At 37.1% G+C, this 19576-nt stretch overlaps 1 protein-coding gene and 1 long non-coding RNA gene across 10 annotated transcripts in view; one reads left to right on the top strand and one right to left on the bottom strand.

Moving 5' to 3' along the window:
* Window positions 1-19576, bottom strand: part of LOC138179833 (serine-rich adhesin for platelets) — a 70754-nt gene that overhangs the window by 9101 nt on the left and 42077 nt on the right. For 7 of the 9 annotated variants that reach the window (XM_069113002.1, XM_069113003.1, XM_069113005.1 and 4 more), the window contains 4 exons: window positions 1960-2077; window positions 1227-1358; window positions 527-550; window positions 246-281 (listed from right to left, as the gene is read on the bottom strand). In XM_069113002.1, the coding sequence (XP_068969103.1) occupies window positions 246-281; window positions 527-550; window positions 1227-1358; window positions 1960-2077 (310 nt within the window). The remainder of the gene's footprint in view (window positions 1-245; window positions 282-526; window positions 551-1226; window positions 1359-1959; window positions 2078-19576) is intronic. The other 2 variants (XM_069113000.1, XM_069113001.1) reach the window with 2 other exon arrangements.
* Window positions 4044-6665, top strand: LOC138179841 (uncharacterized). Its single transcript, XR_011173132.1, has 3 exons — window positions 4044-4174; window positions 4245-4341; window positions 6534-6665. It is a non-coding gene; the product is annotated as an uncharacterized LOC138179841 (long non-coding RNA).

The raw sequence follows: 19576 nt of genomic DNA, 5'->3' as shown, positions 1-19576 counted from the left end.
ATAATCGTACAAAAATGAAGGAATTCTTACTCGCGCGTGTATACCTTAGAAAACGAATTAATCAATTTGGCCAGCTAACTGGAATATCGATTCTGATTGACGCGCTATTGCTCTCAATATCTCGGATATCGATATTTTTCGTAAATGCATATTTTCCATATTCGATATCAAATTTCCAAATTCGCGTTGCTAAAAAAGAGATTTCGAATAAACGTAAACAGATATTTATTGAAAATAAAACTAACCTTCATAGCATTATCGAATGGGTTGAGAGTTTCTGCCTGTAAACATAACGCAAAGCATTGTACGGCTATTTAGCATCTTACAATTGGACAAAAATTATAACAACGATAAATACAACGATAAAAGATACGATTGCGATAAGTAAAATTATATAACAAAAAAAAAAAAGAAAAATAAAGAAAGATTATAACAATAGTAAAAAAGAGTAACACGATAGGAGAAACTCAATATAAGGGCAAAAGTAACATTTAAAATAATATGTGCAATAAAGAAAACAACGTACCCTCGTCAAACCGTTCTCTTCTGACTTGAAGGTAAAATCATGGTTGATGAGAATAATGGAAAACATAAAAAAATGCGTGTTAATACAAAAGCACATCGATATACCAGGTATGTAAATATGAAACCGGAATTTTTGTATAGAAATTACACGTTTATTGTATGAAAATGATTAAAAATATTTTATTCGAAGTATTGCCCATCGCTAGCTATACATTTTTCCCACCTGTCTGGCGATTGGTGGATGCCACGTTCTTCGTTCCTCGCGTCAAAATTGCCACTTCTGAATTTGTTAAACCACTCGAAGCACTGTGATTTACCAAGAGCATGCTCACCGTAAGCTTCGACAAGCATTCGATGCGATTCTGCAGCAGTTTTCTTCAAATGGTAACAGAAAATCAACGCTGTCCGCAAATCGTAGTTTCCAGGCACAAAATTTGACATGTTCGACGCTATTACAAACTATGCTGTTATATGAAACTTGTATCGTTCCGAGTCGAAAATGTTTGTGAGATGTCAACAAAGACTTTTGGCATCAACGACGCAGTTTAGTGATAACTACATTATCAGCTAGGGCCGTCTATAGGCAAATTCCGGTTTCATATTTACATACCTGGTACGTATGTGTGTACGATTTAAAAATGCAAAAAAAAGAAAGCGTTTTATCGTCGATCGTTTGAATTCAATATGCTTATTCAATATACCTCCTGAAGTACCCGTTTTAATTTCAGGAGCATTGTTTTTATTGAACCAATGTCTTGAAACATGTGTTGATAGGTATCGCGATCAACTCGCAGACTCCCTTCATCTCCGGAGTCGAGACTCGGTGATTGGATCTGAAACGAGATATCACACAGATTTATTATACAGTACAGTGGCTAGGAAAAGCTATTTATTTGTCTATTATTTATTATCTATTTATTTACTTATTCTCCATCTATACACAGTATGTGTTCGTAGGGTGTGTTTGTATAATATAAAAAATATAAAAAATATTTGTACACCACTGGATTTAATATCGCGATTATATTCTAATCGATTCGATCCAATTGTAATAAATTTTGTGCCATTTAGTTCGAGTAGAACGACAAGTTGAGTTTTATGTAAAATATAATACGCGTCTACTCGAAACATTAAGAATAATATAAAATTTGAATATTACCTGTGTAGATTTCGTTATTTATTTTATCATTTATCGCGCAAAGAATTGCGAATAAACAAAACGTACGCTTCTATTAGCCGTGACAAATGTTCTGATATATTTGACAAACAATTCGATTCGAAAATACCAGTCCATAACAGATGAATAACCTTTCGAACACAGTGGTGTCCAAATATTTAACAATAGTCGCTTCTTTTGAACGACGATTATAACGTGGTAAGAAAAATAAACAGCGGGAGATAATAAAAAGACAGATCGTGTGAAGAGCGACTTACGTTTCTCGATATTCTTAAAGGACTGGAGAATTGACGATTACGTGTACTATCTATGGAACGTGGTGAATCGGTCACGGATTTATTTCGCCAAACCTTTGTCGTCTTGTCACAGTCGTTCCTGGAACAAACAGGCGTACAAGAACGTTATAATTTCGAAGTAACGCATTTCACAGATTTTCTTACACGGTACGATGTTCGATCGAAATCGACCATACTTTTAACTTATACTTTTAACGAACGATCCAAAGCATGCGTCATTTCCAACGAATATCTCCAAAAAGAGATAATTATCCTCGAAGAATTCCTCCTCTTAAATCGAACATTTCCTCGTGCGTTATCTTTCGAACACGCGAATCTTTGGCCATTAAAAAACTTTTCTTATCGTTCGCTATCGATCTTATTTATTTTGTATATTCTTCCTCGCAAACATAACTCTCGCTCGTAGCGTTATTTCCAAGGACAAACGAACTCCTTCGCTTTGCGAATGGTCGTATCGATTTGTGGAGAACCGATCGGTTCGTAAAGACGGCCAACTATCGTCCGTATGTATCAAACTATGTTCAATTTCAATCAAAAAGGTTGATCGTATTTACTGCTAGTCGACCACGAAAACCTCCGTACGAACGAACAATCGACCAACGTTCTGAGAAACGAAGCTACCTTCCAATTTGGCTCGTAGCACGTGGTTTCAGCAAAGAGGCGGCAATGTTAATAGGATTGCTCGTAGCTCTTCGTTGCCTTGGCACCGGCGATCCTACGGTCGGCGTCGAAGACTCGGACGACAAGCCAGAATCGCGACCATCCTCGCCGTTTCGACTCGACGCGAGTCCATTCTCGTCCTCAACGTCCGCACTTGCACTCGCGACTCGCGGCCTTCCGGTTAAAACCGTTCGTTTCTTCGCACCTTTCGATGATTCCGACGTCGACGATGCCATTGCACTCGACTATCAACTTCGAGCCACCGTTAGAATCCTCGTTTCCCATCGATCTGGGTTTTCTAACTATTTTTTATTATTTTCTCGAGACGGTACCTCGGGACGGATCAGCGAACGCTTCATAGGCTTTAGGAATCTAGCGGACTTTAATTCAAACGGAATTTAATCAAGGCAAATTACAAGTCGTTCTTCCTTCGTACGAGATTTCTACGACTTTGTAATTTTACATCAAACCGGACGATCGTAATTCGCAGAATTCGCTTCGACTTTACTCGTTTTATCGTCGAACTTGTTATTCTCTACGATGTAGTTAAAATCAAACGACGACGAGTAAACGCAGGGCAAATAACTTGTGTTATAAATTTCACGAAAAAAGTAAAGCAAACCGAGGAAGAGTCACGTTTTTATTCGACAAAAAAGAAAAATTTACGACTCGTTGTTGAAAAAGTGAGGGTACCGTTATTAAAAATTTAAAAATTGCCACAGAATGATAAAGTAAAGTACATGAAACAGTAGACTATATACGTAGTAAGGTACACAATCGGAGAAAATAACTCAATTTATAAAAAGCGATACGTTGTACGGAGCATAAACGATACACCAAAGAGAATAGTCGAACGATCTGAAACTGGTTTTTATAAAATACGTAATCGGTTTATTGGAAGTATAAAGGAAACGTATCACTAAAAGTCATTTATATCACTTTTCACTAAAATTTACAGTTTCTATAGTAAATGGTAATTTGTTTTGGATTGACCTGTATACAGTTAACAACACTGGTAATTCGTGACCCACGCGATATCCGAGTTATGATATTTCAACGACGCGAATATCAGTCGGTTATTTGTTTCCCATCGGTTCGATACGGAGCCTCTTAAACATTGTGGGTGACACTAACGGAATTGTGGAGAAAATATACGAAAATATTTGCAACTACCACGCCACCAGTGAAACGAAGAAGACCATTCGTCGTTAAAGGATCGTGAAAAATTCACTGAGTTGTTAATCGCCGCAGGGATAAACGGTGTTTTATTTAAGCCGATGAGCTTTTTGAAGAATCGTTTAAACGAGAATTTGCAGCAATTTCTAAGATCTTCTTAAACGTGCTTGTAACATTTTACGCTATATATTTGTCGCGAAAGAAAAAGAAAGACAAAGTCTCTGACGTCATTCTTTTCACATCATTCGTTGTTCTTTCTCGAGTTATCCATATAAGAATTTTAATGCCGCCTTCATAGAATGTTTCAAGGTCATCTTAAGATGAAATATATAAAAACACAGTATGTATCCTTCGATAGTGTACAATTTCTGGTTGAAACGTTTTCATTCGTATTATCCGTATTTTTCCAGATATTTGAGCATTTTACAAGGAAGATAGAAGAAAAATTGGGAAGGAAGAATTAGCATCTATCAATTTTCTCTGCCAGTACTTCAAACTATAATACAAGTAATGTTATTAAAATTAACGAATCTATACGTAACGATACGCTTGACCGAATAACTGTAGCCTAGTGCCATTTAAGAATTCATTGAACCGACCTTTCACAGGTAACCTTTGCCTGTGTTTTGAATTTTTGTAGGTAAAATTGCGTGACTACGATGTATAACGTGGACTAAACTGTTAATTATAGCAACAGCGGTGTGTGTTGCCACGTGTCATATTGCGGTGTAATAAGAAATTTCTTTAGGTCACCAAATCTATGTAGTTAAATCGCGGCGGAGTTATTCTCGCGAATAGCATTTTTCTCGTAACTGCCTAACAGATTTTAATCGTGTTCTATGCTTTTTACGAGATGCTGAATTCAAGATTTTCCTTGACATTTGTTCTCAGAGCTTGCAGCCTTATTTACATACTTTTAGACGCGAGACTCGTGTCATTAGAAACTATTGAAAAAGTTAATTATCTTCGATCCACAGAACGATAAGACGAAACAGAACTATCGTTCGTTTATTACGCGAAATACCAAGCTATCTGCGAACGTATCGATCAATATACAAATGTACAGGTTTGCGGGAAGGAAAATTAATTAAAAATCTCATCCGAAGAGATTCGATTTTACTCTCGCGTCTATAAATTTTTCGTATAATTTTAATTAAAATTGATGCCATCGACGAACATTAAATTTTGTCTTCGCCTCGATAAATCTCATCTATAATTTTCTTTTATAAAATTCACTCTCGAACGATATCCCTCGCTTTCGTTCTCTTTCATACTCTTTTCCACGTCATATTGGACGTCGAATGGCAACATGAAAACATCTATTTCCTTTGAAACAGCCATTCGATTAGTCCATATAGAGGTCATTGATTTTCAAACTACTACTACTACATCACTGTACATGACGTATCGCGAAGCAGTAACTTTTAGAACGTTGAAACACGGTATCCATAATACGTAGAAATTTCGAGGGTCAAAATTATTCTTTGAACGCCTTCGAACGAAGATATCGAACTGCCACGTACTCGACGAACGCGCCCGCCGTCGATACAGCTAAATGAACTTTCTTAATTGAGCATAGTTACTTGTTCATTGAGATTTTTCGAGAGGTCTGCGCACTTAACTGCTCCATAGATCGCAACGAACGAGAAAGCGAGTGTCTTTCGAAAGAATTCCATGCAACGTAGCGCATTCGCAACGACAGAACGTATTTCCTCGCGTATTCTCGCTTTAATTAAAACACGGTTATTATCTCGTCGTCGGACGCACGCGAGAATCTTCTCATTTCCGTGCGTCGTGGATAATTTTACAAATACGAAGTTACCGTAATTTCAACGGATCGTCGTTGCCTTCGGAGTTTCATTTTTCTTCGAAAGTGTCGAAAGTGTAGAGAAATAATGTTCATTTATCTCAGAGATTCGAATTAATCGATGGAGGATACAGGTTCTAAGAGCGTTATAAACGTTGGGGAAGAACCTTCCACCGTCGGAGCATCCTCTGACCTGTCCTTGGTTACTATTTGCTACGTAAACGTAACTGACGTTGTTAACGCTAATTTTAAATGCTTCTTCTTGTTACTTTAGTCGCAGGCTAAACGACTTTCTATCCTCCGCAAGCGATAACGTTAAGCGATTAATGTCGATAACCGGATAAGTTTGAATCAACGAATTTAACAAACACGTCGTTATTGGCTGATTTCAAAAATATTCCATGCACTATATTTTAGTAAAGAAAAATCTTGTTCGATTTACACCTGACGGAGATAATCGTATTTTTCATATTATAAAATCCGTCTCAATTATCCGTATAATTATATATTAATTTATTAATAAGGTTCAAACGTATAGAAGCGTCAAGGACTAGAAACAAGTTCGCTTAAGTTGTATTAATCGTGTTGATTTTAATTAACGTTTGTCTTAATTATTAACATATAAATATATCAATGTTTCTTGATAAGCAACGATCTACAGTCATTTGAGTATCTGCCTCGTATATTAATTGATGCAAACATCAATTTCTTTTAATCTGTCTCGTTTGACGCATAAGCAACCAATATACGATAACGAGTGAAAACAAATCGTAATATACGAACAATTTATGACGTTAATTCCCGCGAATAATATAAAACATGGTCGAATATAATAAATCGACCATTTAATGATCCTCCTTCGTTAACTCGCAATCATATCTCTTTGTTAAAGATCCCCGATACGATAATTACGTACCGATTACTTCAAAGCTGAAAGAATATAAACGAACGAAGAATAACAAAGCGTCGTATCGTACGTACAACATACCTTCGGCAGTTCTGGATCGTCTAACTGAAAAACAGACTTATAGAAAAAAATACAGAGAACCGTGGCTCCTTATTCCGCATACGATTCGCGTTTACGTATTACATGTTACAAAAACGTTATCTCGTTTAGCCTCGTCGCAAACGCGATTGCGCGTTTACCCTATAACCACGTAAGAAATTAAAAAAAAAAGAAGAAGAGAAGGAACAAAAAGAAAAGCGAGCGATCAACACCATTTTATCGAGCTACGTAAACGATCTCCGTTTTATCTACTTTTTATCCGTTGAACAAAAGCCGGTCGAGCCAGCGAATGTGGAACACAGATCGAAATAAGAAGGGTGAGTGGGAGGTGGTGGGCAACAGGAAGGGGCAGTAGATCCATCACAAGTTATCGGTGTCACGAAGAAGGCTGTCGTCGGAAGAACACGAAACATGGGCCCGCGTCACGAACACACAGTCCGGTCACAGATTTAAATAATTCATTAAATCGCCACTGTCGTTTGCGCAATGCGGTGTCCTCGGCGTGCGTTCCCGGTGCACACTCGATATCGTCGTCATTTGGCGGGAAATCGGCGGAGAACCGTGTGCGTATGTGTGGAGAACAGCACGTGACGGTAGGAAAATTCGTCGCTGTAGACAGGTACACCGCCCCCGATGATGATCGCCGAGTGGACCGGCGCTCGGCGATCTCTGGAATGAGCTTCGCTAGCCGGCACATCGCCGGCGGACTCTTTTCCATGTCGCGAGCTGCGCATACGCACTACGGAGTACGGAGTTTCGTTCGATATCACGGGATATTGCGCTAAACCGGTGGGAAGGGTGGGAGTGGCGGGCAAACGAAAAGAGCGAAAACCAGCGGGCAAAGTGGAAGAAATTAGTTGTCAAATCTGTGGCGTAGAGGCGTCTCGGAGACGAGAACAGTGGGTGGGTCTGGCTCGATTGCGTCTAAGTCTACGTACGATGGCTCGCGAAAGTATTCAAACGCTTGGAGGAGCTTCGCGTCAAGTATTTTCTTTAGCTGCTGGAGAGGATACTAGACTGACTATCCCGTCGTGTTAATTCGAGTAGGCTTATCTGGTCGAAAGGTGATTTTCAGGGGAATGAATTTTAGTATTGAACAATCAGCCGTTGATTTCATGTACCGAAACAAACTGAGATATAGATCGTTATATCTTCGGTTCTTTTTTAATTCTTTCTTATTTAATATATATATTTGTAGGAGAAAGTTTGAAATTGTGGGCGTTCGAGGAACCTTTACTTACTTTTTCATCGTAGATGTAGCCAATGGTTATCGGTATTAATGTAGACACTGCAAAAGGCTATGAGTAATAGCGGCGATAGGATGGTCGAGATGATGGTGACGATGAATTCAGGTTCGGTAACGAATCCACGGTCCACGGGATGACGAGTATCAACGTAATACACGATTCGGGTAACTCAATCAGAAATTTATACAACGACTAACTAACTAACTATCTGCTCAACTAACTCCCTGATCCAAATGAAACTGCCCTTATATATTCCTGTCCCCACTTCTCGGGTCAATCTTTGTTCTTAACGAGGGCCATATAATCATTCCATACCTTTGTCAGGTACACGTCCCTTCCGTGACTGTGCTTACGTCTAATGACCCGCTATGTCACTTCGAGCCCGAACCCATCGTCAAAAAGTCAGATTAGAACATTAAAACTACTTTTTATTTTTATTACTTAAGTGTAGCTATAGTAAAAGTCTGGACTAAAGTACTGGGGTTTTTCCCAATATTTCAGACGGGAAATCCCGCTGTTCTTTCATCTCCGACATATTAATATATTAAATGAGAAAGCTGCATTTGCATTGAAACTGAAAATATATATATACTGTACTTTTGTTTAAATCAAGTCATTACTGTTAGGTAGCACAAGTATGTATATATATATAGCTATATATAGCTTTATGTTCGGTATATATCTATACTTAACAGTAATAACTTGATTAAGCTCAGCAGGGCCGTACTATGATTATATCGATAAAGTAATATGTCTGAAAATGTACATACGAGACGTTTAGCAAAAACAGATATTTCGTATATGGAGATTACAAAAATATTTAAACAGTAAATTGTGGAGTCATTTTTCATAGTCATCGTAATATATGTTTAAGAAGCTATTCATACGGTATTATCTTTATTTTTTATCAGGTTTATGTTTGCGTTAAATGTCTTGCAACTTTTGTATATATTTTCAGAATAGTTGCAAATGTTACCAATACGATCATACGATAGTCGTGTCTCGTTACAATGTTAATGCATTTTCAAATGTTTTTTTACAGTATGCACGAAAGGAATCTATAAGCGTCGAAATACTTTTACGAGCCACTTTTCCCCTCGTTTGTTCACCAAAGATTACAAAATCCAAAGATATATATTTCTTCGACAAATTGGAAAATATATAAAATAAAACGATGACCGAAACCGTCCCAAATTTCAGAGGAACCGCGTCTTATTTCATTTCGTAGATAAAATTCCCGTGATCGACTTTTTAGCGTGGTATGACCTGTTTGTAGAAGATAACTTCGCAAACTTTAACCAAACGCTATCGTTGCTAACATTTCTATCGAAAAATCGTAAATATCGACTCGCGATCTCAACCCATTCGCTGATAGCTTGTCACGGTTGTTCACGTGGCTGTGAATAACGAGTCGAAGAGATAGTTTTGAAATACTAAAATTCAGGTTTTCGTTGGTATGGGAAGTACGTGGTTGGCAATGGAGCAAACGATCAATACTCTTCTGTTCTTTCGACCCTCGACTACGTTACGTTTGGCATCTGCTCTAGCAATTCTCCTTTCGACCCTACGCCGACGATTCTCTCCCCTGGCCCGTCACTTTCCTGCCAAGTTCGTGAATTTATGTCGTCTCAATTTTCGCTTCCTGTCGAGACTGGATACCCTCGCGCAGTGTTAAACGCGCCGTAAGTCAATAACCCCTATTTGTATTGAAATCGATCCGCAGGAATTCGTAAATCGCTGACTCCATTCTGTCCCTCAATTTCGTATTTCACGATTATCAAATCTGCTGTTTCGCTATTATCGCGCGTCTCGTGGGCAATTAAACGGCGATCTAAATTGTACACCGTTTAAACGCGAATATCCGTACAACGATAAACAAAACGTATTACTGTGCAGCAACTTTATGCAAATTCATAGCTTTTCATATCCCACTTTCTGCTAAGTTTCGCTTATTAAGGAAAGGCATCATCCTCTTCCACAAGATACGATCAAAATTGAGGATACCTTAAAGATACATAAAATCCTACAAATCTCGAATAATTTGTTAACTTGTAACTTTCTACATAGTTTTTGATCTTCTTTGATTGCTAGTTTTATTTGTAGGAAAAGTACCTACACTCCTTTTTTGAATTAAAAACACCACGTATTATACAAAAATCCATGAAATCTTGAATAATTTTTCAATTTAAAATTCTTTTGATTTGATGCCCGACTATCGCAGTTTTTCCATCCCTTTTTCCAACTAGTCTTCACACAGGGTGTTTCCAAAATCGTGATACGACACTGCGAGTAGTGATTCTACGTGGAAAAATAAGTCGAAAGGAAGTAATACTGTTTCATTTAAGGCTTCGTTTTCCAAAAAAAAAGAGTATGAAACTGAAGGTCCACTTTCGGATTTGACACTAAACAGACGAGGCCTGGTCGAACTTCCGGTTTCAAAATTTAATTCCAGACTGTACGTTCGTTATTTCTTTTGCTCGTCCAACTTTATGTAAATTCTTACATCGACAAAAATTGAATTATATAATTAACAATAATATATTAATAATAATTGAATTATATAATTAATATAATTAAATAATTATAAAAATAATTAAATTGAGAAATCGGATAATATAAGAATTCGCATAAAGTCAGACGAACCAAAGGAACAACAACGAATGTATAATTTTCAATTAAACTTTGAAACCGACTGTTTGACCAGGCCTGATAAGGTTGGTTACTGTTGACAAATAATACGAAAGATAAGCAGAAACGGAAGTTCTATACCTCGAAACTTGCAATTATTTTTACGATTTTCATTGCACCGTGTATAGTACAAGCTTAGGCGCGTTTGAGAGCGAGGTTGGACGTGGATCTTCGGATAAAATCGGTGCCCTGAGAGTTGTATGGAAACGAGTGGGAGTTGGAAATATGTAAGCAAAGTCCTTTCTCCGGGCTGCGTAGTCGAGAAAAATAAATAAATATATACCTATATATAGTATATGCGTATGTTTTGATTAAATTGCCCAGGGGATATCGTTTTAACGCGGTAATTGTGAGATCCACGCAATCGCTGGAACAATCGGAATGAAAAATCAGCGAGCGCGTCCGAGAATAGCGAATAATTAGCGATTAATGCTCGCGGCGTACTCGATCGATTTTCTGGATGGTAGTACAGGTTTGAAAGTCATTCCCACCCCAAACTGTCGAAACTTGGGGCTGCCAATGCCCTTTCTGGCGCAGACTGCCGCTGAAACCACCGGTGCTGTTGCCAGAAAGTTTCGACTCTAGAGGATATCCGGCGAGCAACAAAAGCGCGTTTCGTTTTACGACGTCCATTAGCATATCGTGCATCTCTAGAAAAGCTGGCGGCCGTTAAAACTAGAGAAAAGCCTGACTGGTCTCTGTAGTAATTTTTCGCCACTCCGACAGGCGAATTTTCGATATTAACCCTTTAAGTGGAAAATGACGAGTCTCGCCCGCGTACATTTTCTGTACCAAGCTCGACTTTGACGATTTTAAATGTATAAAAACCATATGAATTTCTGCTAATTTAGAAAAAAAAGAAGCTTGTGATATTTACGCGTTCTCTTGCCTTCTTTTCTATTAATTTCTCAATTTCTCAATTTTGCTTGATACAAGAATTTACATAAAGTTGGATGAGCACAAGAAATAACGACGAACGTACAATTTTAAATTAAATTTTCAAAGCGATCATTAACGTTAAACCATCGCTAAACCATCGCAAGGTTTAACAGCCAGACGTTGTCATGCTCCATGGGTGTAATCGAGCAAAATACCTTACGTAAGAGTGGATCGCTTAAAGGTTTGTTCAAAAATTGGGATAAAAATAGAAAATGGAAGGAGAATACTTTGGTCCCCGATATCGTCTTCAATTTCACGTTATTGGACTTTTACATGTACATACAAAGAGTTGTATTAACCGGTTGTATTAACCGGTTGAATTAAAGCAAAGTCAAAATGATCTTCATAGGGTAACGAATTCGACTTTTCGGTGCTATCGGTTCCATATCGACAGCATCGACGTACATTCTGAAGCGGAGTATTAGAACTTACGTCGATCGTAAAGCTTCTTCCCTTATGTTACATTAACTGACGAGTCTATCGTTATTTCTTTCGTATCTCGCGTTTTTATCGTAATTTTTAAAACTCTATCTGAATCTGTAGTTTCGTACGAAACGCAGAAATGTTAACGTACAAAGACCACGCATTGGAATAAAGTAAAAGCAATGATCAATAATCGCGATACAACAGAAATAAAATAAAAATGATAGTAATCGCTAAGAGAGCTGACAATAACATCGCGTTCCTTCTATTTTGAGAAATGTCCAGTTTTACCGTAAACTGAAATTTATACACGATCAAAGAAGCTAAAGCGAAAGCTAGAAGACGAAAGAAAGAGAAGAGGAGACGATAAAATAAAGGAAGGGAAGAAGACAAAGAAAAACTCGGTTAACTAGTAACGCTCTGATTAATGTCGAAACCGTTCTGCTTAGCATAAATTACCGCCTCCGTGATAGTTACTCATAGTACTATACCTTCGGTATTTCAATTTCGCTTCGATCGATCTAACGGTTCCAAAAGAATACCATTCTTTCCCCCGTTGAATCGTCTGGCGTTGTAGAATGAGCAAAATAAATTATACGCTCGTGTGTTTCTACTACGTTAAATATGAAAAGTTTATAAAATCCAGAAAACCTTACTACTCGTGTACTCCCGGAGCGGAGGTAATATATTCGTGCAAATAAGAAGAGAAAAAGGAAAAAGAGTGTAGTAATCCTACGGAGCTGTAATTTTGTGAATTAATTCTTTCTATCTCCGTGTATATAATTTGTTATAATTTACGTCTCTGATGTCTAACTTACGATATTAAGCATTTAAATTTCACTGAATGAATTTTGTACTTTCTACTAAATAAAAGTAAAGTAGTCACATTCGTGAATTTCTAGTTCATCGTTAATCAGTATGCAAATATTATGTTAGGTTATTATGAGCTTTAATTAAATATTAATTCGATTTTAACAGCCTGAGATATTACAAAGTTTATGTTAAGAAACTCAATATCGAAGAAAAATAATGTTTGGAAATTTTATCGCTTGAAATATTTTTATAAATGTCGCGGTATAGGAATTTGTCGAACGGTACAACGACACGTCTAGAACTTAAAATAGAAGCATTAAACGGATAGTTAATCTATTTTTCTCTTCAAATTGCAATCGAACCTCAGAAAATGTGAGTTCCTGGAGAAATGAAAAAGTATCGTATATTTTGTACGAACATTTCTACTCTTCGTTGTATCTGTATTTTTCTTTTAAACAAATTTCATTTTTATATTATCATTAGACATTCTATCAATTTAGAATTTCACGTTGCGTTGCTAAAAAGTCATCTATAGCAATTTCAAGGCGATACTAGTGCACCATTGCGCGATAATTACCAACTAACAATATTAGTTAGAATTGACAAACTACAGGTTGTAAGTTACAAAATTCTCTTTTATATCTTTGCTTTACATCGTTTTACGATACAATAATGATATTTATGATTTGTCAAAGTAATAAAAAAATAAAAAATCAAAAATCAAATTCCATCCATTTTAGCTATTATCGAACTTGCTATGGCTATACAAAAAATTTATTAAAACCAATAATTTCTGATTGGTAATTTGCAAAATTTCACCAATAGTATTAGTTTGATCGCGCACAAGAACCCAAGTACGCGTTACAATGACTATGCTCCGATCGTTCGTTCAACGACTATGAAATAAATAGCAATTGCAAATATTTTAATTAGTCGACCGATATATCCGCGATGATATCTTGTAGATACTCGATTAATAAATATTCGGCCACTTTGACGCGGGTTCGGAGTGTGCTGCGCGTACGTAGTTATTTTCACCAGAGACAGGTTATTTACCCGAGATATTTTAATGCAGAATGGCACGGAGAACTGGACAGAGAGATACTTTGCCTAAATGAAACACGGTAAGTACGCGGTGTTGTGGTACAACCGAAGAATTTACTTTCAAAACGCTTTAAAATCCGACCGTGAAAGAAACGGAAGCCGAACGCGTGCATGTGTTTCAAACAGTTTCGACGATATTGCGCCTCCAGGAAATTGATTGTGCAAGATCTGCCAAATTTCTACCAGGAATTTCAACATATTATGTTTCATGGTTGCATTTGATATAACTGACGTTACGATATTATAATTGCAAAATATAAAATTTCAATTTTTCCTTATTAAATTCTACGAACTAACGACTGTTCGTATTATTGGGATATAACGATAATTAGCATTTTTATCGTATAGAAGCGTATAATTGAAAATATGAAATTTATATAACGCATCGAGGAATCTTTTCTCTTTCTACGAATGATATATATATATTTTATTTATCTATCTCGCGATCAGTTGTTTGTTTCGTAACGTAATAACAGATAGAATAAATAATTAATTCGTATACTCGAAGAAATATTTTTGAAATCTATTACGATCAGAATTTCTATTTGCTGTTCCATTCTAGTGAACATTCCCATTTTTAGGGAAGAAAATTCTAGCTTTTTTATTAATTATTATTTACAAGACTTCGTGAAAGTTAGTCGCGATAGTTTGCTTTAGAGCACGTTTCATTTATTTCGCATTACGGTTTGTTGTATCTGGAAACATCGTTAATCAGTCAATTAGACCATGTCCGGATTTCTTTATTTTCCGTAAACTTTCTTTCGCTACTTTTGACTTCCTTCTGTACTTGATTCAGTCGTATCGCAAGAAAGTACTATCATACATATACGTAGAATGAAAAAATGATATAACTCGCAAACATTCTGCTGTTAAAATTTCGATAATAATTTTCCACGAATTCTATCGAGTATTATCGCTGTTTCGACACGTCTTTTCCTCGTTTCAAGGCAATGTTATAATGTTACATTGTATGCAAATAATGTTAACACATTTTCGTCAAGTAACCAGATGGCAGATCCTTGTGCAAGGACAGGAACACGCAAAACCGGTTTAGCGGTTAAATGAAAATAATATACTATATGTTATAATACAGGAATGCCTGCAAGATTTCGCGTTTAATTAATTTGTATCTGTTAGCCATTGTAATCCGTAACGTCCATCGATCTATTTCAAAAAACGTCCAACGAATCGTCGTAAGATTGATTTTCAGATATATAATCACGCTGAAGTAAACAATGAAGCGTCATTTTCCATATTCATTGAAAGTTGATCGCAGCTTTATCTTATCGTACTTGAACACAATGAAACAATGAATTACGTTAAGCCAGTGTCGCGCGTTTAACGACATCCAATCGAGAAATGAAGAATCTATGTCGAGAAAAGAAATATTTGCGGATCAGTTTTCTCCTCTTTAACGTAAGCTTTGACGTATATGTACATATAACTGGCGTACAATTTTACAAGTTAAATACGTAAATGGAAAATGCTTGAAAATCTCGTTTCACGCGTGCTGTTTGCTACGCTTGAAAAAATAAAAAAAACATCGTTTCACGCATGCTGTTGGCTACGCTTGAAACACACAAAACGCCGATTCACGTCTAACGACGTCGATGTGTTGATACATTTAGACACCGCGAATGTAAATGTATGTATCTCGAACAGATATGTATAAATATTGTAGGCGAACATAAATAATTTCGCCATGGAATACATTCCTCCTTCTATAAAATATTTCGATATTAATAAACGTAAAAATCATACGACTGTTCCATCAGTTTTCTTATTTACATGATTCGTTTATTTCTTTTATTCGAAACTTTATCGTAGTTAAAGCAATATGGAAAACTTCTATCGTTGACAGTTCACGTGAAAATATAGGTATACATTTCACTATCATTGTTTGTCTATCTCGCAATACTATCGCCTGAATCACGAAGTTTCTCTTATTATACAGCGCAGTCGTAACTTCATAATGTTGTACGTCGTGCTGTTACGTATAAAAGTGCAATATACCTTTCAAAATAACCTACACGTTTCCCGTCTGCAATTTTTACACCTCGAAATACCGTATACGATATATTATATCGTATTACATAAATACAGTGACTTCGAAAACTGTTGCAACACCTTTTCCGATTGAATAACTTTTTCGAGTCATCGGATCAAACGACTTGCATCTTCTTTTCTTCTTTTTCTGAGAAGTTAGGAAACCGCTTTTCTCGATTTTCTTATCTGGACTTGTAAAATTTAAACGATACGTCATCTGAACATTTGTATCGATCGTATGAACAATGAAAATTTTTATTGAAATCTGTTAACATTCTTATCGGCTACAAACGATTAGAAATGACGAAAATCAAAGTTTTCACGACCGCCGGTTTGAAATCTATATCTTCCGAAGAGTGTTGCTTGTTTCCGCGTCAAGCGATTTCGATAAAATTTTCACCACATAAATATAAACATATATACAGGGTGGTTGGTAACTGGTGGTACAAGCGGAAAAGGGGTGATTCTACGCGAAAAAAGAAGTCGAAAATATAGAATACAATTTTTTTTTTTTTTTTAATTTTTCCATCGAGACAACGATCTACAGTGAGATCCGTTATAACGTACCGCACGCGTACCGAGCAAAAATTCAAAGTCGATTTTCTCGAAAACAAAGCCTCAAACGAAAAATTTTTATTCTATATTTTCGACTTCTTTTTTCGCGTAGAATCACCCCCATTCCGCTTGTACCACCAGTTACCAACCACCCTATATATCTTCCGAAGCCTGTCGCTTGTTTCCGCGTCAATCGATTTCGATAAAATTTTCACCACATAAAAATAAACATATATATATAACTGACATGAATCTTCAAAACATGTCGTCTAAATTTTCATTACAAACTCCGACAAAAAATCGCAATGTCTTTACAATTCTTTTATACGTCATCTAGTAAACTAATCGTTCTAACTTCTATAGAAGAAGAAAGAAGAAAGTTTCGGAAGCCACTGTATATGACAAAATATCGACAACTTGTATACTGTATCGAACGTAAAACCAGTTCATTGCCGTACTTCGTACTTATCTTTTCACCAAGACCTTTTACTAAAACATTCACGAGACTATACGTGAAACTCTTGTCTTATTCTTATTCATGGAATATGCACGGATTAATGGACGAAATCTGGGTCAGCGTTATACGAATAAAAAAAGTAGCGTATATCTTACGTATTGCAATTATTTACCCATTTGTTGCAGAAAGATTTGGTCGTAGAGCGGTGTTCTTCGTCACGGATGGCTCCTTCATAGTTTCTTCGATCTTCGAAACTCTTTCGCTATTGCTGCCCTCCACGATGCCTTCTGCGATATTTCTCAATCCTTATCGCGTGAACGTACGAAACACCACGAACTGTCTCTTCCTCTCTCTCTCTCTCTCTTTTTCATTTACTTTCTTCCACTTGGAAAATTCTCGGGTCTTCTAAATTTTTCCCCACAAGAATCACACCATTCCATTTAACGATGTCCCTTCTTTAGCGAGCATCACGCGCGTACCGCTAATTTAGAAAGTTCTTGGACAAGCATCGCGGACCAATTATGCAATATAACGCAACGACACGATATTGTGCCTTGTTCCCCTTTCCTACCACAAACTGATTATAGTTATTCGTTCGGTGTGTGCGTTTCAGATCGATGGAAACGATTCTCAAGCGGTTAGATAGGTAGCTGGCTAGGTGAAGTTAGCTGATGCGTGCAGAGGCTCGCGAAATTCGAACGCTTCTGGAAATTTCTCGTGAATATTTGCTTTAGCTCTGCGACGATTAGATTGCGAATTTTTATGCGTTTCCGAGAAATTTGAAGGCGCAAGAATGTAATGCGCACGGTGTGCAAAAATATACGAGACATTCGAAGCTGAGTAATCGGTGCGCTTAAGGAGCGAATCTCTGCTCGGGTTTCGTTTGTTTGGCACGTTGGCTGACACGGTGATGATCGACGAGCTACGTTTATTAAAATTTTACGACAGTTAAAATAATCAGAGTAACTGGAATGATTAAAATAAGACACGCTTCGTGAATTAAAAAGTTGTCAATAATGTGAATGATTTGGGTGAAACTGAGAGAAAGAAGTGCAGAAATATAATATAAATTATAATATGGATACAGTATTTTGCAAAAATTCAATGGCGTAGTGTACACTCTTGTAGTATATTTCAATCTGTTGCGCGTGTTTAATTAACGTGTTAATTACAAACACGAAGATACAAAGCATAAAAATCCGCAGTGCAACGTATTACGGTGCTGATGAAATTACAAAATGATTAGCGTTATATACTGAAGTTTCGTTTATTACGTGGCTTCTTTGTCATTGCCGATGGCACAACTCAAGAAATGTAATTTTCAAGGGCGTTTGAAATTTTATAAAAGAAATCTTCGTGAGTCACTTCGAAACATTACAAGTCCGACTGAACGCAAGATATGTCGCTCCATATTCGCGAAAGCAGTACAACCGCTTCCTCGTGTAGCGTCAGAGAACAACCGAGGATGAGTCAGTGCCGTTGTAAAACTAAGACTGCACGCAGGTTGATGTACGTGGCAGAAGCAATAATTTTCATTAATCGGCTAGTTATTTTTAACGAGTATACTCTTCACGAGGAAATGGCAATATTTTAAAAAAATATTTTAAATTTTTCTACATTACAACACCAACACAATCCGTGTTGAACGAGTATACTCGCTTACTTTCTGCGACACATTTCAGGTACACGCTTTTCGAAGAGATCGCAACAGCTAACCGATTGATTTTGCCCTCCGACAGAAAACTCATGAAGTTATAAGCATACCGTTCCTCGTGATGAAAATAGAAACGTAATATTTCTAATATTCGATAAAAGCAACTTTGAAATTTTTTGAGTTGTGCCGCTATCGTTGTCAAACACCGATATATCTTTGCGATACATCTAGACTATTCAGTAATTAATTTTACGGACAAACCGTATTTAACGAAATCTTATCGATACCTGTTCCCACTTATTTGTCCACCTTTTTTTCCATCGACAGAATATTCATAAAAGGTATCTACAAACGTTGTGCGAGTTGTCGTGGCTTTCCTCTCGCTTTCTCACCGTTAGGTACCGCCTATTTACTACGCTCCCTTCCGTTCTAACGATTTCCTCTTCCTCTTCGTCCACTCGTTCCTTTCCGCTTCTTTTTGCCTTTCCAGGTTCCTAGTTCGTTGTAGGACTCGACGAGACGACGAGCGAAGAGCGAGCACGATTACCGCTCTCTTCGCAATGCTAACTCTACGCTCAGCGAACCAGCTTCTGTTAAATAGCTATTAAAGCCGGTACGGTTTAACGAGTTTACGATTATACTTCACGCCGGGACGAAACGCCGCTGACTGGCGCGGAACTTGCGAGTTCAACCCTTTCATTACGCGAACCGCGCGTATTCACCGATTGTTCGCCTTCTTTTTTTCTCTTGCCGTGTTCGTATGTCTGTTTTCGGTTTACGATACGAAAACTCGAACGTTTAATTATTATTATCGAGGGCGATTCTAAACGGTACGATACACGCTTTTCTGCAAATTCATACTTTTGACAATATAATTAGAAAAGTGGAGCGTAGGTAGAAAATTGCTTCACCTGGTAGCTATTATACGAAAAGCACTGGATATTTTACGTATATCTTCTTAATATGAATTAAGCGCATTAATTAAGGTTTTCGATTTTTGCGT

Source organism: Bombus flavifrons, chromosome 5, assembly GCF_040668555.2.
Source record: "Bombus flavifrons isolate JBK064 chromosome 5, iyBomFlav1_principal, whole genome shotgun sequence".
NCBI classification, from domain to species: Eukaryota; Metazoa; Arthropoda; class Insecta; order Hymenoptera; family Apidae; genus Bombus; species Bombus flavifrons.
This window is presented reverse-complemented; position numbering and strand designations above follow the sequence as displayed.